Source organism: Gymnoscopelus microlampas, assembly GCF_963454915.1.
Source record: "Gymnoscopelus microlampas genome assembly, chromosome: 2".
NCBI lineage: Eukaryota > Metazoa > Chordata > Actinopteri > Myctophiformes > Myctophidae > Gymnoscopelus > Gymnoscopelus microlampas.
In genome coordinates this window covers 42279831-42294542 of record NC_139939.1, presented here as the reverse complement: position 1 = coordinate 42294542, position 14712 = coordinate 42279831, and the positions used below count along the sequence as shown (strand labels likewise).

Genomic DNA, 14712 nt, shown 5'->3' with positions numbered 1-14712 from the left:
TTAACAATTGCAGATGTATTCATTGATAGTCATGTTGTGTGAAATGCAACTTAGATGAAGTCTGCACCAAGTGAGGCTTGAACTGGTGACCTTCAGGTTGTGGGGCACACATTTAAGCGAGAAGCCACCAACAGACAAGAACCTGTGAAAAAGGAGATCACACAGATCATACAGTTTCACGCAAATAGCTGAAAAATCCTGGGTTTAAGTGTTTTTCAAACTGCTCAAGATTGCGGACAATCTAAGGGCGGTGCTTACTGGTCAACGTGATAGATGTGTTCCTCATTAGTCAAGGCACATGTGTAAGCAGGTCTAATGGCTGTCGGCCAAACGAGGCATGACTTTTGCCTGTTTAAAGTTTCAATTTTCAAAAAATTGCTATAGCGCCCCCGTTTGACCAATTGGAGTAAGATTGGTTTCAGTGATATTTGGAATGGCCCTTTACATTTCTGCAAAGTTTCAAAGAATGGTAAGTCTGCATGTATGTGTTAGGGGCAGATGAATAATTGTCATAAAACTGCAATATTCATTGGCTCATTAAAGCTTCATTTTTTCACTTATGGAAGATATTTTGCAAACATTTTTTGGTATAGGTCCAAAGTTCATGTGTAAAAAGTTTCGTGCAGATTACTCAAAAATCCCAGGAGGAGATAGGTTTTAACTGTTTTTCATATAATTCAAAATGGTGGGAGATCTAAAGGTCAGAGGTCAAAAGTCAGAGTGTGAAAGTTGTTCAGCATGAGGAGACGCATGTGTGCATCGAAGTTTCATGGCTGTAGGTGAAACAGGGCATGAGTTGTACCTGTTCAAAGTTGTCATTTTCAACTGAGTGCTATAGCGCCACCTTTTGACGAAAGATTGTGAGATTTATTTTTTGATCGTTTTTCATGACCATCTACCATATGGCCGAGTTTCATAAAAAGCGACTGCACGGTTCAGCCAGAACTGGCAAAAACGGCAGAAGAAGAAGAAGAAATGGAATAATGCGAATAACAATATGGGTCCATGCTGGAAGCCTGGCCCCATAATGATGTAATTATAAAGATGTAAAAAAAAGAAAGGGGAGAAATAACAATATGTAATTTGTTTGTTTTTCTATGGACCATGAGTCTGCATTAAATACATTCATTCATTCATTTTGGTCATAATATGTTGTATCACGTACACTTTGGAAATATAAAAGCAGCCTTGGTTGTGAACAGTTATAACTATATAAGAATTCAACCCATATGTACATTTTGACATTGTATTATTTTCATTGTACCTGTTTATTTTGTGCGTATGTCTGTTTGTTTTTGGAAATAGGGAAGCACTTCATTGTGGGTGTTTACATTGAAAATGTGTATCTTTATCCTATGCTTCACAATAGAAATATTTGAAACATATGTTGTATCTCAGTGCATTAGTAGGCTACACTCTCAGGGTTAAATTAAATCACACATTATGTTTGAGGTCTTGTTTTGTTAGAGCGCTGGGTCTGGGCGGGGTCTGTTGTTAGGAATGAAGTCCACCTATGACGTCACAGTGGAAATATAATACCGCCCTGTTGCTCACTAATTCCCATTACTGTGTGAACAACAGCCGGTGACACAACGCGCCGACTGAGAGGAACTATAGTCCACAAGGAACCGAGAAGAACAACAAAGTAGTAAATACTACCAGCTCGTCGACTTCCTAAGTCATTTTTATGGAAGTACCAACCGTGCGCAATTACGCAAAGATGAATACTACTACAACAACAACAACAACAGCGACGGCGGCGAGCAGCGCGCTGGACGTGAACATCGAAGCCAAGCGGATCCTGGCCGTGTCCATCAGCAAGCTGTACGCCTCCCGGAGCCAGCGAGGGGGTCTGAGGCTCCACCGGAGCCTCCTGCTGTCCCTGGTCATGAGATCGGCCCGGGACATCTACCACTCCGCCTGCCTCCTGGCCCAGGAGGAGGAGGAGGAGGAAAGCGCGCGTCAGGCGGCCGCCGAGGAGTCGATGGACACCACCGGCTCCACCATGGTGGCCCCGCCGCCCTCCCCCATTAATGCCCCGGAGGAGACACACTGCGCGGCCACGGAGGAGTCGTGTGAACACGACGACGACGACGCAGAAATGAGCGGCGACGAAGAGACAGATAAAGAGGATAAAGAGAACATGAGCCCGGTCATAAGCCCCAGGAAACGCCGGGGCAAGGCGTCCGAGGCGCCGGACTTCCTACCCAGCAAGAGGGCGAGACTAGAGCCCGGGGAGGAGAGACACGCCGTGCCGCTGAGCCTGGGGGGTGGCGGATCATCGGGGGCCACCCTGGCCCTGGGGGGATCGTCGGGGGCCATCGGCCTCGGGCACTGTCGCGGCGGAGAGTCCCTGGCCACGCTATCGCTCAACAGAATAATCCCTGCATTCTGAACTATGTGCACCGTGGCCCCATGAACAGGGGCCTTTGATATAAAGAATGTCTAAAAAACCAACCAGAGGAGGGTCGATCTGATCCCTCGCTAGGACCCGACAGACAGGGAGCCAAGAAAGAGCTGGCCTAGAAATCGGCGGCGGTGCCCCCCCACCCGGGGAGGGGGGGAGACAATGGGATTACTGGAGCCAAGCGGCGACCTCTCAGCCGATCTGAGGTCGTGTCGTTACCATTAACCCGCCAGCAGGGCTCTGTCTCTCTCTGTGGACAAGAAAGAAAATGTCCGCGACGAAGTTGGTCCTCGCCAGAAAAAGTTTGAGGAAGGAGCCAAAGAGACGGCGGGGGGAGGAGGGAGATTCTCCCCCCTGATCCTGTGGTTCACTGGCCCGTTCAACGGGTTTCTTTTTCATGAAATGACTAAGTGAAGTGACTCAGAAAAAACTGCGTGAGACTAAAACATGGAGTTCAGGGAAGTTCCTGCTTGTTGTTGCTACTGGGAAATTAAGTCATCGCATACAAGACCAGACAAACAGAAAGAAGGGACATTTTTTGTGGCTCACTCCATTACACTCCATTACTCACGGATGAACAATACTGTTGCCAGGTTCTGCGAGATGAATAAGCAACCAGCCTGAGCCAGGTCTACGAGAACAAGCCAAAAGAAACTTGTGACTTAGACCACGTGAGCAATTTTACATCTATATTCATCAGCTATTTGAAAATAGCCGATCTACAAAGGTGTAGATCTGCTATTTTCAAACAAATCTTGGGAAAAAAAACAACAAAAAAAGTGGACATGGCAACACTGATGAACAATAGCTACTCTGGACTGATAAACCACGACCTCGAGGCTAAAATGTGCTGCCTTAAACTCAAAGCAAAGCTCAGAAAGTCTCCTGCCTTGATGGGATCCATCATGTTACCACAGCACTGAATACAAAACTTTTGTAATGTCTGACCTGTGACAATGGTATACATGTATATCCCACTTGTTACCTCACATTCAATGCTGCTATATGTTGTATTGTATTATCTCAAATCATGGTGTGTAAGAACATAATAAATGTTATTGAAAGATGGATTCCATTGTCATGTTGACTTGTTCTAAGGTTTGTGGAATGATGTTGATAAACATTACAACGCCTTACAGGCGAGCTTCCAGACGTAAAATCCTTCCTGAGTGAGGTTAGCCTACATTCTTCTAGAGTCAGTCTGGCTTTAATCTCATGATCTCATGCACTTTGAGACTGGTGCGAACACACACACACACACACACACACACACACACACACACACACACACACACACACACACACACACACACACACACACACACACTGTGCCACTGACACTGACACACTCACACACAGTTCCAGCAGTTGAAACATTTCCGGTGGATTATGATGGAAGTATGAATCATTTCCTTCCCAGCACGACCGGATAACTGATTCAGAGCACGATGCCAATTTAGGCCTGTAATAGCAACACAAGTAGTACAATGTTTTTGAATTTACATACTTGTCTGAATTAATAAATGCTTCAAGAAGTCATGCACCCACATCCACATGACTGACTAAAATAACCCGCTTAATGATGAAACCAATGTTTAGCCTATAATAATTACTATAAACATCATAGATGGTGTTTATATAATCACCATAAACACCATAGATGGTGTGTTTATGACGATAATGATTGTCATCACTGTAGCTGTTGAAGGTTCTTGACATCGTCAGCGCTATCCTTTATCATATATTTGTTTTGCCATCGGCATTGACTTAATCACAACTACTATCACTTATAAATCATAACACCTTGGAAGTGTCTTCAGTTTACCATGCTTCAAAGCGCCAGCCTCTCACTATAGGCTATATGTATATGTAGGCTAAGCAGCAGTAACACACCATATACAGTCTCACCATGAAGTATACCAGAGGCTTAACTCCCTATAATCCTCACCACATAATAAGCCAAATGTACACATAAGCCCCCACATCTCAGTTCTAACCTTTATATGACCCATATGTAAGCTATTACAGCAGTCCAGGGGTTACTTATAACAAAAGAACTGGGTCAAAGTTCTGATTTATTTATCATATTATTTAGCCATAACATATAACATCTGTTATTACGGCACAGCAGTCCAGCGGTTACTTATAACAAAAGAATTGGGTCATACAGGTCATACGACATAACATGTTTGTTTCTTTTTGCATCTAGTTAAATGCATAGCATACATTTCTAGATCATCATTTTATATCATCATTCAATATTTATAAAATATAACAAGACAGTGAACATTTGTGTATTTGTCACTTATCTATTACCCAAAGTAACATTTGATTTGGTTATTAGATTTCAATTATATTTCTAGAACACACACCAGTAATTTCACCAAATGTCATTATTGAAAGAGTGCAGATTGCTGTGTTGTGTACATTCGTAGTTTCAGACAGGAGATTATGTGAACTCTCTGAATCAGTTTTATGTGTCACATCACAGTCTTACAGGTGTAAAGCAGTCGGTGAAATATTGTTTTTCTTTTTGTGCTCTGGGGTGATGTATCACATTTTTCACAAGTTATTAATAATAATATCTCAAATCTATATGGTGCTTTTCCAAGTACCCAAAGACTTTACATGGGGGGCATGAGAAAACTCCAAAGAAAACTTTATTAGGGGAAAAAACACTAAGAAAAGGCTAAAGCTAAGGATTAAAATCAATAAAAACTAAATTCGCATTGACTTGGATAAATGCAATTGTACGGTGCACATCATGCTGCATAAATTCAAAACTGACATACTGTAGAATATATGGTCCATGTGTACAAGCTGCAATTACCGTGGCTATTTACAGATGACGATAACAGCATGGCAACAGCAGGGTAGGCACTATACAGCCTTTTTACAATTATAGCACAAACGGTTCTTCCACAAAATATACTCTATAAACAACTGTAGAAGTCCATTGTCTGTTTTATTGTTTTGTATTGACTATGTACAAATGTGTCTGTCCCAAAATATTTTAGATCAGTAGTGTTTAACAAATAGAATTATAATGTCAGCAGCGTGGGTTCTCAAAGTGGGGTCCAGGGGGATCCTCAGGGTTTCTTGAGGGGGTTCCAAATGGACCGTTGCTGTTCTGTAACTCTGAGAGTGTACACATGGAGACAAATGGACCCTTACACAGGTCCCCCTAACACGGGTCCATTTGTCTCCATTTGTACGCCCTCAGAATTATGGAGGCCCTTGAAATTTGGTTGCGAGGCATTGTGAGCTTGTAGATCACAAATGTTGCCTCTTATATTATTTGACAATTTGGCCGAGGTTTACTTTTGATGCAGTAATGGGCAATTTATTTTCTTTTTAGGTACTAAAAAGGTCTTATAAAAGTCCTTAAATTGTCACTTCACTGTCCCCCCTTTAGGGTCCCGACCCACAGGTTGAGAACCACTGGTCTATAGTGTACTGTAAATGTCAACAGATGACAGATGCTGCCACGTCATGGTTAGTCATTAGTAAATGACTCCTTATTGCTTTGTACAGTGGACCAGTGGAACCAGTAGAGCTACTAGAATCTGTAGTCAGTGGAAACCAGTTGTGCAAGTCTTTTTATTACCACAGCTGAGCATTTTATTGTTTGTTCTTTTTATTAATTTCTTTTTTTTTCTTTTCTTTTTTTAAAAGCTGTTTGGCATTTAGTAATGCTGGCACAAAATATATCATACATATACAGTACACCTTAGGGTTTTATACATAAACGACACAGCGACAATGACAACACAGGGTAATATAACTGTGGGTGGGTGTATGGGAGTACAAATTTAAACTGAAATAATCTATGAGAATAAGTCTAAAAATAACAATGATAGCAATTAGTCAAGATAACACGTAGGGAGGGATAGACATTCCCACCCTAGTAATGAACCAAAGAGCAAGGAGAACACCGAACACAAGACATATCTTATAAAAAATAAAATAAAGATTAAGAATTAAGAGAAACAAACAAAAAAATAAACATAACCATGAGATCCAGATAGAGGCACCAGCGGCATTTCTAGCACATTTTGACAACTCTATTATTTGTGTCAATTAACCTTCTAAACCAGTGGTTCTCAAAGTGGGGCCCATGGACCCTCTGGGTTCCTTGAGAGAGGGGGGTTCCTATAATGGACCCTAATTACACAGGTCTGTATACCTCTGAGAGTTATGGAGGCTAAGAGAACCACTGTTCTAAATGAAATGCAATGTGTCTCATTTGTTATTTCGAATAGAGACTGAACACCTCTACACTGTAAAATTCTCAGTGTTCATTTGACATAGAAAGAGAGTGTAAAAATGGACCTGGTTTTACGGATCCATTTTTGTTCCATTTCTACACTCTCAGAGCCAAATATTCACTCAGTATTTTACAGTTCAGCATCCTGTGCTGCTGGCGTACTGTATATATGTTGAGTAATGTTCGGTATGATAAATATAAGAGACAGGCTGTTTAGGATGCAGACAGTGGGTACAAACACACTTGTCCGTTTGCTGGCGGAAAACGGGTCGCTACGAAACGGAAGCTCTTGTTCCGGATCCGGCCATTTCTGTCTGTTACTCAATGAAAAGCGGAACACGGATGTGCTTTTTCCGGACCGGATCGCGCCCGTTTTTCCGGGTTTTTTTTAACATGGGAGTGGATGGGACTTCCGGCCGTTCGTTCGGTTGCAAACGGACAAGTCTGTTTGTACCCAGTGTGGGTGTCTGCCACACTGTCTGTGTGCCTGTGACGTTGTTGCTAACAGCTCAGAGCTAAATCAGGAACCATCCAGCCAATGCCTTTACAGAGGCCACATACATGTGCATCACAACTGGACAATTATGTTCCTGACGTTGTGAGGAGGTGTGCTGTATATATATATATAATGACATAACATGCTCCCTAACAGCAAATGCACAATTTGTGCAAATGCATACTTATCCTGGTTCTTGCCAGCTAGTTTACTAATACAATGTGACACAGCTCTGTTTACACATCTCTTTATTATCATTCCCTTTTGTCAATTCCATTTAATTCTATTTTATTGTTTTTGTACGTACATTTAGTCTTGATTTATGTTTGTTTTGTTTCATGTTTGCTTTGGCAATGTAGACATTATGTTAAATAAAGGCCATTTGAATTGAATTGATATATTGTGTAGATTGATTGAATACTGTATTAGCAGTTTGCAAAAAATAAGCACAGGAAGGTACAGTTCAATACAAGGTCTGCTAAGAGGATTTTAAACCCAAGAAAGCCTATGGCTTGTTTCCATTGGGGTCCTTTTTACTCAATTAATCGAAACATTTAATGACAGACACATATACAATTCTATGCTTGCTTGTTGCTTGTAATATTGATGTGGTGACGTAGTCTGGGTGTGTATCTGTATAGGCAGGTGTTTTGTGTGCGTATGTACCCGCTATTACAGCAGTCCAGGGGTTGCTTATAACAAAAGAACTGGGTCAAGTTTCTGATTTATCCATAATAACAAATAACATCAGTTATTACGGCACAGCAGTCCAGGGGTTACTTATAACAAAAGAATTGGGTCATACAGTATTTCAGATGTATTTATCCATGACATAACATCTGTGTTGTGTGTGCGTACTGCGTATGTACCCGGACACTAACCCTGCGATTGACCAAGTGTGAACTGTAAACTGTTTGTGTGTGTGTTTTTGTGTTGAAAATACTTGAATGAGGGAAAAAATAATAATAATAGTAGTAATTATATTACTACTACTAGTAGTAATTATATACGTACGTACGTACATACATACATACATACATACATACATACATACATACATACATACATACATACATACATACATACATACATACATACATACATACATACATACATACATTTATATATATACACAGACATATATTTTGTGTGTGTGTGTGTGTGTGTGTGTGTGTGTGTGTGTGTGTGTGTGTGTGTGTGTGTGTGTGTGTGTGTGTGTGTGTGTGTGTACGTGTGCGTGTGCGTGTGTGCGCGCGTTTATGTATGTGTATGCGTGCGTGTGTGTGAGATTACAGATATCCAATGATGGAAGAAGTACTCAAATGTTTTACTTAAAGTAGAAGCTTGTAGAAGTATATAGGTCTGAAGTGGTTTTGTAATAATAATCAAAATCTAGAAAGTAACTGGTAACTAAGGTTTTCAAATAATTATAGTGGAGTAAAAGTACAATATTTGAGTTGAAGTAAAATTATTGAAAATTGGAAGTGCTCCAGTACAGTAAAACACCTCAAAATTGTGCTTAAACTTACAATACTTGAGTAAATGTACTTAGTTACTTTCCGCCACTAGATATCACGTGCCAAGTGGTCATGATGAGCATATGACCTCATTCCTCTCTGTGTGTTGTGTAATGTTGACTCTGTGGAGTGGTTTCATACAAGCCAGTGAGCGGTTTCATGACTAACCCGTGAGCCTGGATGAGTAAAGGGAAGGCTAACTGTGTTTGTTTGTTTGTGTGAATGAATGAATGAATGAATGAGTGAGTGAGTGAGTGAGTGAGTGAGTGAGTGAGTGAGTGAGTGAGTGAGTGAGTGAGTGAGTGAGTGAGTGAGGTAGCACACAGAGAGAGAGAGAGAGAGAGAGAGAGAGAGAGAGAGAGAGAGAGAGAGAGAGAGAGAGAGAGAGAGAGAGTGAGTATGGAAGGCTAAACTGTGTGTTTTGTTTGTGTGAATAAATGAGTGAGTGAGTGAGTGAGTGAGGTAGCACACACACAGAGAGAGAGAGAGAGAGAGAGAGAGAGAGAGAGAGAGAGAGAGAGAGAGAGAGAGAGAGAGAGAGAGAGAAGGGGAGTAAAGGGGAAGGCTAAACTATGTGTTTGTTTATGTGAATGAATGAGTGTGTGAGTGAGGTTAGGTAGCACACAGAGAGAGAGAGAGAGAGAGAGAGAGAGAGAGAGAGAGAGAGAGAGAGAGAGAGAGAGAGAGAGAGAGAGCAATGTTGCCAGATTCTGCGATAGAAATAAGCAACCAGGTCTATGAAAACAAGCCCAAAAGAAGCGAGTATAGGCCACATGAGCACTTTAAACCTATATGCATTGGATATTTGAAAATAGCAGGTCTACAAGCTCACAATGCGTCGCGATACGACGTGTTGTGAGCTTGTAGATCTGCTATTTTCATAAGAATCTTGGGAAAAAAGTGGCAATTTTGAAATATTTTTGAAACATTTTAACAACACCAATCTGGTATGAGGGGTCCCTGGCAACAATTCGGGTGGGGATGGGGATACGTGGACAAATACATATTCATTTGGGGGTCCTTGACTTGAAAATGTTTGAGAACCACTGGTTTAATCAACATTAGGAAACAAGTCCAAATAAGCAAATATATACACCGCAACCCGCAGCTACCAATATTTACAAGTGACTATACAGAAAAACAAGCCCAAAGTCACTTACAAATTATAAGCGACTTCGGGCTTGTTTTTTCTTATTATAAGTTATAATGAGTGGACATGGCAACACAGAGAGAGAGAGAGAGAGAGAGAGAGAGAGAGAGAGAGAGAGAGAGAGAGAGAGAGAGAGAGAGAGAGAGAGAGAGAGAATTACAACCTACAGTCAGAGACAGGAAGTGATGTGTATGGGGAGAGCAGGGCGTGGGAGGAGAGTATTTTAAGACACAGCTGCTGCAGGGAAGATTTCCCCGGTACATCTGGCCTTGAATGACTGTGCGTGTGTGTGTGCGTGTTTGTGTGCGACTGTGCGTGTGACTGTGCGTGTGTGTGTGTGTGTGTGCGTGCGTGCGTGCGTGCGTGCGTGCGTGTGTGTGTGTGTGTGTGTGTGTGTGTGTGTGTGTGTGTGTGCGTGCGTGCCAGTGATGGAAGAAGTACTCAAATGTTTTACTTAAGTAAAAGTGTCAATACCCTATCGTAGAAATAGTCTGTTACAAGTACAAGTTCGGTATTCAACTCATTCATTCGGTGTTGTGAGCATGTAGATCAGCTATTTTCACAATATTTATCCGTGGAACCGAGTCAAACAAAATGTAATGCCTCAACTATGGCGAGTCCCCAGTTTAAATATGATGTTTTGGGGGGGGGTTGTGGCCTGAAAAGGTTGAGAACCACTGCTATAAAGTACTGGATTATTTTTGTAATGTTACAAAAGAGAAAACAGTCATTGTGACTTCCAGTGCAGGAAACTACAGCTAAGATAGCTGTAGATAGACAGGCAAACAGGGGAAGGGAATCAACGATAACGTGTACTATAGGACCTCACTCAATACAGGCCCTGTACGGGCAAATAGGGGAAAGGGAATCAACTACGCATCTAGGATCAATTCTTCTCGTGCCTGTGCTTGTATGTGTCTTATTAAATTTAAAGTGGCTCACAAGGATTCAATACACCAGCCAGGGCTAAACTCAAGGTAGATTATTCCCAGAAATAAACGATTCTTGTATTAGGGGTCTTCAATCCGCTGCAGACAATACCTGGAACACCTTACAGGCTTTGCTTAAGCTCTCTTGTTCCCCTAGATCACTTTCAGTCGGATACATCAACTTTGGTCAGTCTAAATTGGACCTGTTGTAATTGATGTTGATAAATAATGTGATGTGATTTTCTTTTAAATCATGTTATTATATTTATTTAAAATCTATTTTCATATTGTGTGTGCTTTTCCCAGACTTGTAATCTCGGCACCACTGGAAAAGAGGGTCTCAGCCCCTCAGTGTGTTTTCCGAGAATTAGGTTGAAATGAAATGAAATGAAATGAAATACACACCCTTTTTTGTTCCTGCCCAAATCTTGTTTCTTTTTGGACAGTTTTTTTAGTTTTACACACTCACTACGGTTTTTGGCTTTTCTGTGCCTCTGTGTCCCATAATTGCTATCTTCGGTGTGTCTCCCGTAGTGGGAAGATGTAAGAGATGTCAGGCTGACCTGGTTGCGTTTTGCTCAGGCTGACCTGAGTGCGTCATCCTGTTTAAAAGGCCTGTCATCCTTTCTCCATTCAGAAAAAAAACATACATTTACAGTTAGAGGTTACCTGGTAATCTTTTACAGAACCTGGGATCCCTTTCTTTTTTAATATGAATTATTTAACTGTAATTGACATAAGCTTGGATTAATATCCCCCTCTTGAATTTGTTTTACCAAATCTACTCTACTCCCCTCAAGGGCCTGGGTGAGGGTGAGTGTGTGGGAAGATTTAAAGTTTGTTTTGTTGTATTGTTGCTGTTGTTTTTTTTTTTCATGTGTTCATGTGTGTCTTGTCTTGTATTTCAAAATGAAGAAGAAAAAACGAAAAATACAATAAAAGATAAGAATGAACCAAAAAGATGGACAATAATGTTAGCTACAGTGAAGTCACACCCAAGTACAGGCAAATAGCCTAGGGGAAGGTGCAAACAAAAGTGCTTCTTCCGTGGGTTTGGCCCCTTTTTGAGTCTTGGAACACGAGAGCTTGAGAAACTAATATTATTTAGACATCCCGTCTTCATTTTCCAGGCACCTGCATTACAATACTTTAACCATAGCTTTGCGTTAGGACAGAAAAAAAACATCTACATTCCGTCTATTACTCCTAATGGTGATACCTGTGATGTTTGCACCTACAAGGCAATGATGGCCTCGGTCAGGCCCCCAAATACCTATTATGTGTCAAAAGAATCCTTATATTTTCAGTGGAAATCTCAATATTTTCAAATCGTTTAGGGACTCGAACGTGATTAGATAAAGTTTCTACATTTTATTTACATAATCTTCATTTAGTGTTTTTTATTTAGTTGGTTAGTTACGGATAGGCCTATTATGGTTGTTGTAACTTGTGGTTGATTGGCTTATTTATTTTTTCAATAGGACATAATGGGACTCATAGTTTACTTAGGCTAAAGCTTCAAGCATTGGGTTGCATGCATGCATGGGCGATCATGTGACTGTCAAGTCGACTACAAAAAAGGCTGATGTTCCCTTCATTATCAAGCAGAATATTTTAAGATAGAAATGTGCATGTTAATGGTTGGTTGGTTGGCCAATAAAGTCCTTGGATCCCTAAAACTATTTACAGGGGAGAGATAAAAATGCCACAAAGAAAGTAAAAGAAAAGAGCTGTGACAAGCTAGCTTGACCTGTCACCTCAATGGTTAAACCCCCTAGACTTCATTACATACAGTAAACCAAACTAACAGTATACTTACAGTCTGCTGGGATGAGCACAGGAACATCACTTTACAGCATAATGTAATTATTTTTGAGCACATGTGTTCTTAACATTACTAACCTGAATAAACTGTGAAAGAATGAGACAAATGCAGGTTAGTTGTTCTGCTCTGCTTCCTGAAGACTGAGTTCACCTGACCTCTCGACCTACATAGAACCTCCTGTCTCACTATGGGGTATCGCCCTCTTGTGGCAAAAACTGAAAGTTACTTTTCCTTAAAGGGGGCTGAAACCATAGGCAAAAATAAGTACAGCAGGGTAAACACATGGCAGCATAAGACTGCATAAGACTGACCTTATTGTATGATGTAAGCAACATAGCAGCAGCTAATCTGATGTTATACTTTACAACACAAATCTCTGTTGCTCTCAATTCAAGAGTAAAGCTGGATACAGAGTCAACATATACCAACATGTGAATGTTTATTGGGCACTATTTGTGGCACACCTCAGAGGGGCTGAGGTATCTTCTGTACCACCACTGAACAGTGATAATTAATGAGTGATAATCACTGAATATCTAACCTTTTTTTCTTCTGAAAGAGTTCTTGGAGGAATTGAAAATATGTAAGCCAGAACATCTAAACCAGTGTCTCTAGGACAATGGCCTAATGAAAGTCAATGATGGTCTGACAGTAAACTCACTAGTATCAACTCACTCACTCACTCTTTTGTTCACTTTTTTGTTCAGTTTTGATCAGATTAAAAAATATTACACACAATCATGATCATTCCCCATGTTTTGGTGAGTCACCAAGAGTCCCAGGGAGTCCCTAGCTAAATGATTGATAGTTATGAACTAAACTGGTCTGCAACTCCGGGAATGCACCCTCATTTGGTTCCATTTGTACACTCCAACACTGGGGATTTTACAGTAGGTGTCCCAGCAGTGGTGTAAAGTAACTAACTAAGTAGACTACATTTATTTACTCAAGAACTTAAGTACAATTTTAAGGTATTTTACTTTACTGGAGCATTTCCAATTTTCTGTACTTTTACTTCAACTCCACTGCTCAGAGGCAAATATTGTAGTTATACTCCACTACAATTATTTGAAAACTTTAGTTAGTTACTTTGTAAACTATTACAAAACATACATTAACCACTTCAGCCCTATATACATTTCGGCCATTTGAAAATAGCCGATCTACAAGCTTGTAAATCGGCTATTTTCAAAAGACTTTTATACATTTGGAAAACTTGTGAAATGGGACATTCTGCATAATGACTACTTTCTACTTTTGGTACTTTAAGGACATTTTGATACCAATACGTTTGTACATTTACTCAAGTACATTTTGAATTCCGGACTTTTACTTGTAACACAGTATTTCTACATTGCAGTATTGATAGTTACTTAATTTTTCCACCACTGATTGTATGGGCTATTGCATATCAAACCGAGGGTCCTAGAAAAGGTCAAAACTATTAATAACAGTGTGCAGTGCAGAATCAAGAAAGAAAGGACACTTCAAGGATGGGTAGAATGCATTCTCTCTGGTTTTATTCACGTTCTTAGGAAGAGATCCGTTTGGAGTTACAAAATGCACTGGTAGAAACAGCAGAGATAGAGATAGAGTGAGGGAAAGAAAGAGAGAGAGAGACAGAGAGAGAGAGAGAGAGAGAGAGAGAGAGAGAGAGAGAGAGAGAGAGAGAGAGAGAGAGAGAGAGAGAGAGAGAGGGATTTCATAGCCAGAATAAACGGGAATAACATCACCAGATTCAGGGTCAGGCAGTTCATCCTCTCAAATAGATTGTTTTTCATCAAAGGAAAAAGTTAATATTCCTTCTCCCATTTTTCTTTTTTAACTTTTTTTTTTGTAACATTAGATAAAGTGTTATCTATCCTCATCCCAACAGGTTCCCTGTGAAATAACTGGCAATATAACAAACAAACATTCTTTGATTTCATCCCCAAAGTCATTTTTGTCAGCTGTTTTTTTTTTTTTTTTTTGGTCAGATTTTTTTACATTTTTTGTTTTTAAAAATAGAAGAAAAAAGAAACACATTGCTCTTAAAAACATCTATCTATATATATATTTTTACATATATATACTTTTTTCTTTATATTCTTTTTGTTTTAGTTTTTTTTCTTTTTTTATTCC

At 40.2% G+C, this 14712-nt stretch overlaps 1 protein-coding gene across 1 annotated transcript; it reads left to right on the top strand.

The window, feature by feature from the left end:
- The first annotated feature begins 1578 nt into the window (after positions 1-1578).
- Positions 1579-3477, top strand: ier2b (immediate early response 2b). Its single transcript, XM_084079414.1, has one exon. It carries the CDS (start codon positions 1688-1690, stop codon positions 2393-2395), a length of 708 nt encoding a protein of 235 aa, XP_083935540.1. The 5' UTR covers positions 1579-1687; the 3' UTR covers positions 2396-3477.
- Positions 3478-14712: the final 11235 nt, after the last annotated feature.

What these genes read in the sequence shown, in the direction of transcription:
- ier2b (XM_084079414.1), top strand. Translation starts at nt 1,688, where the DNA reads ATGGAAGTACCAACCGTGCGCAATTACGCAAAGATGAATACTACTACA.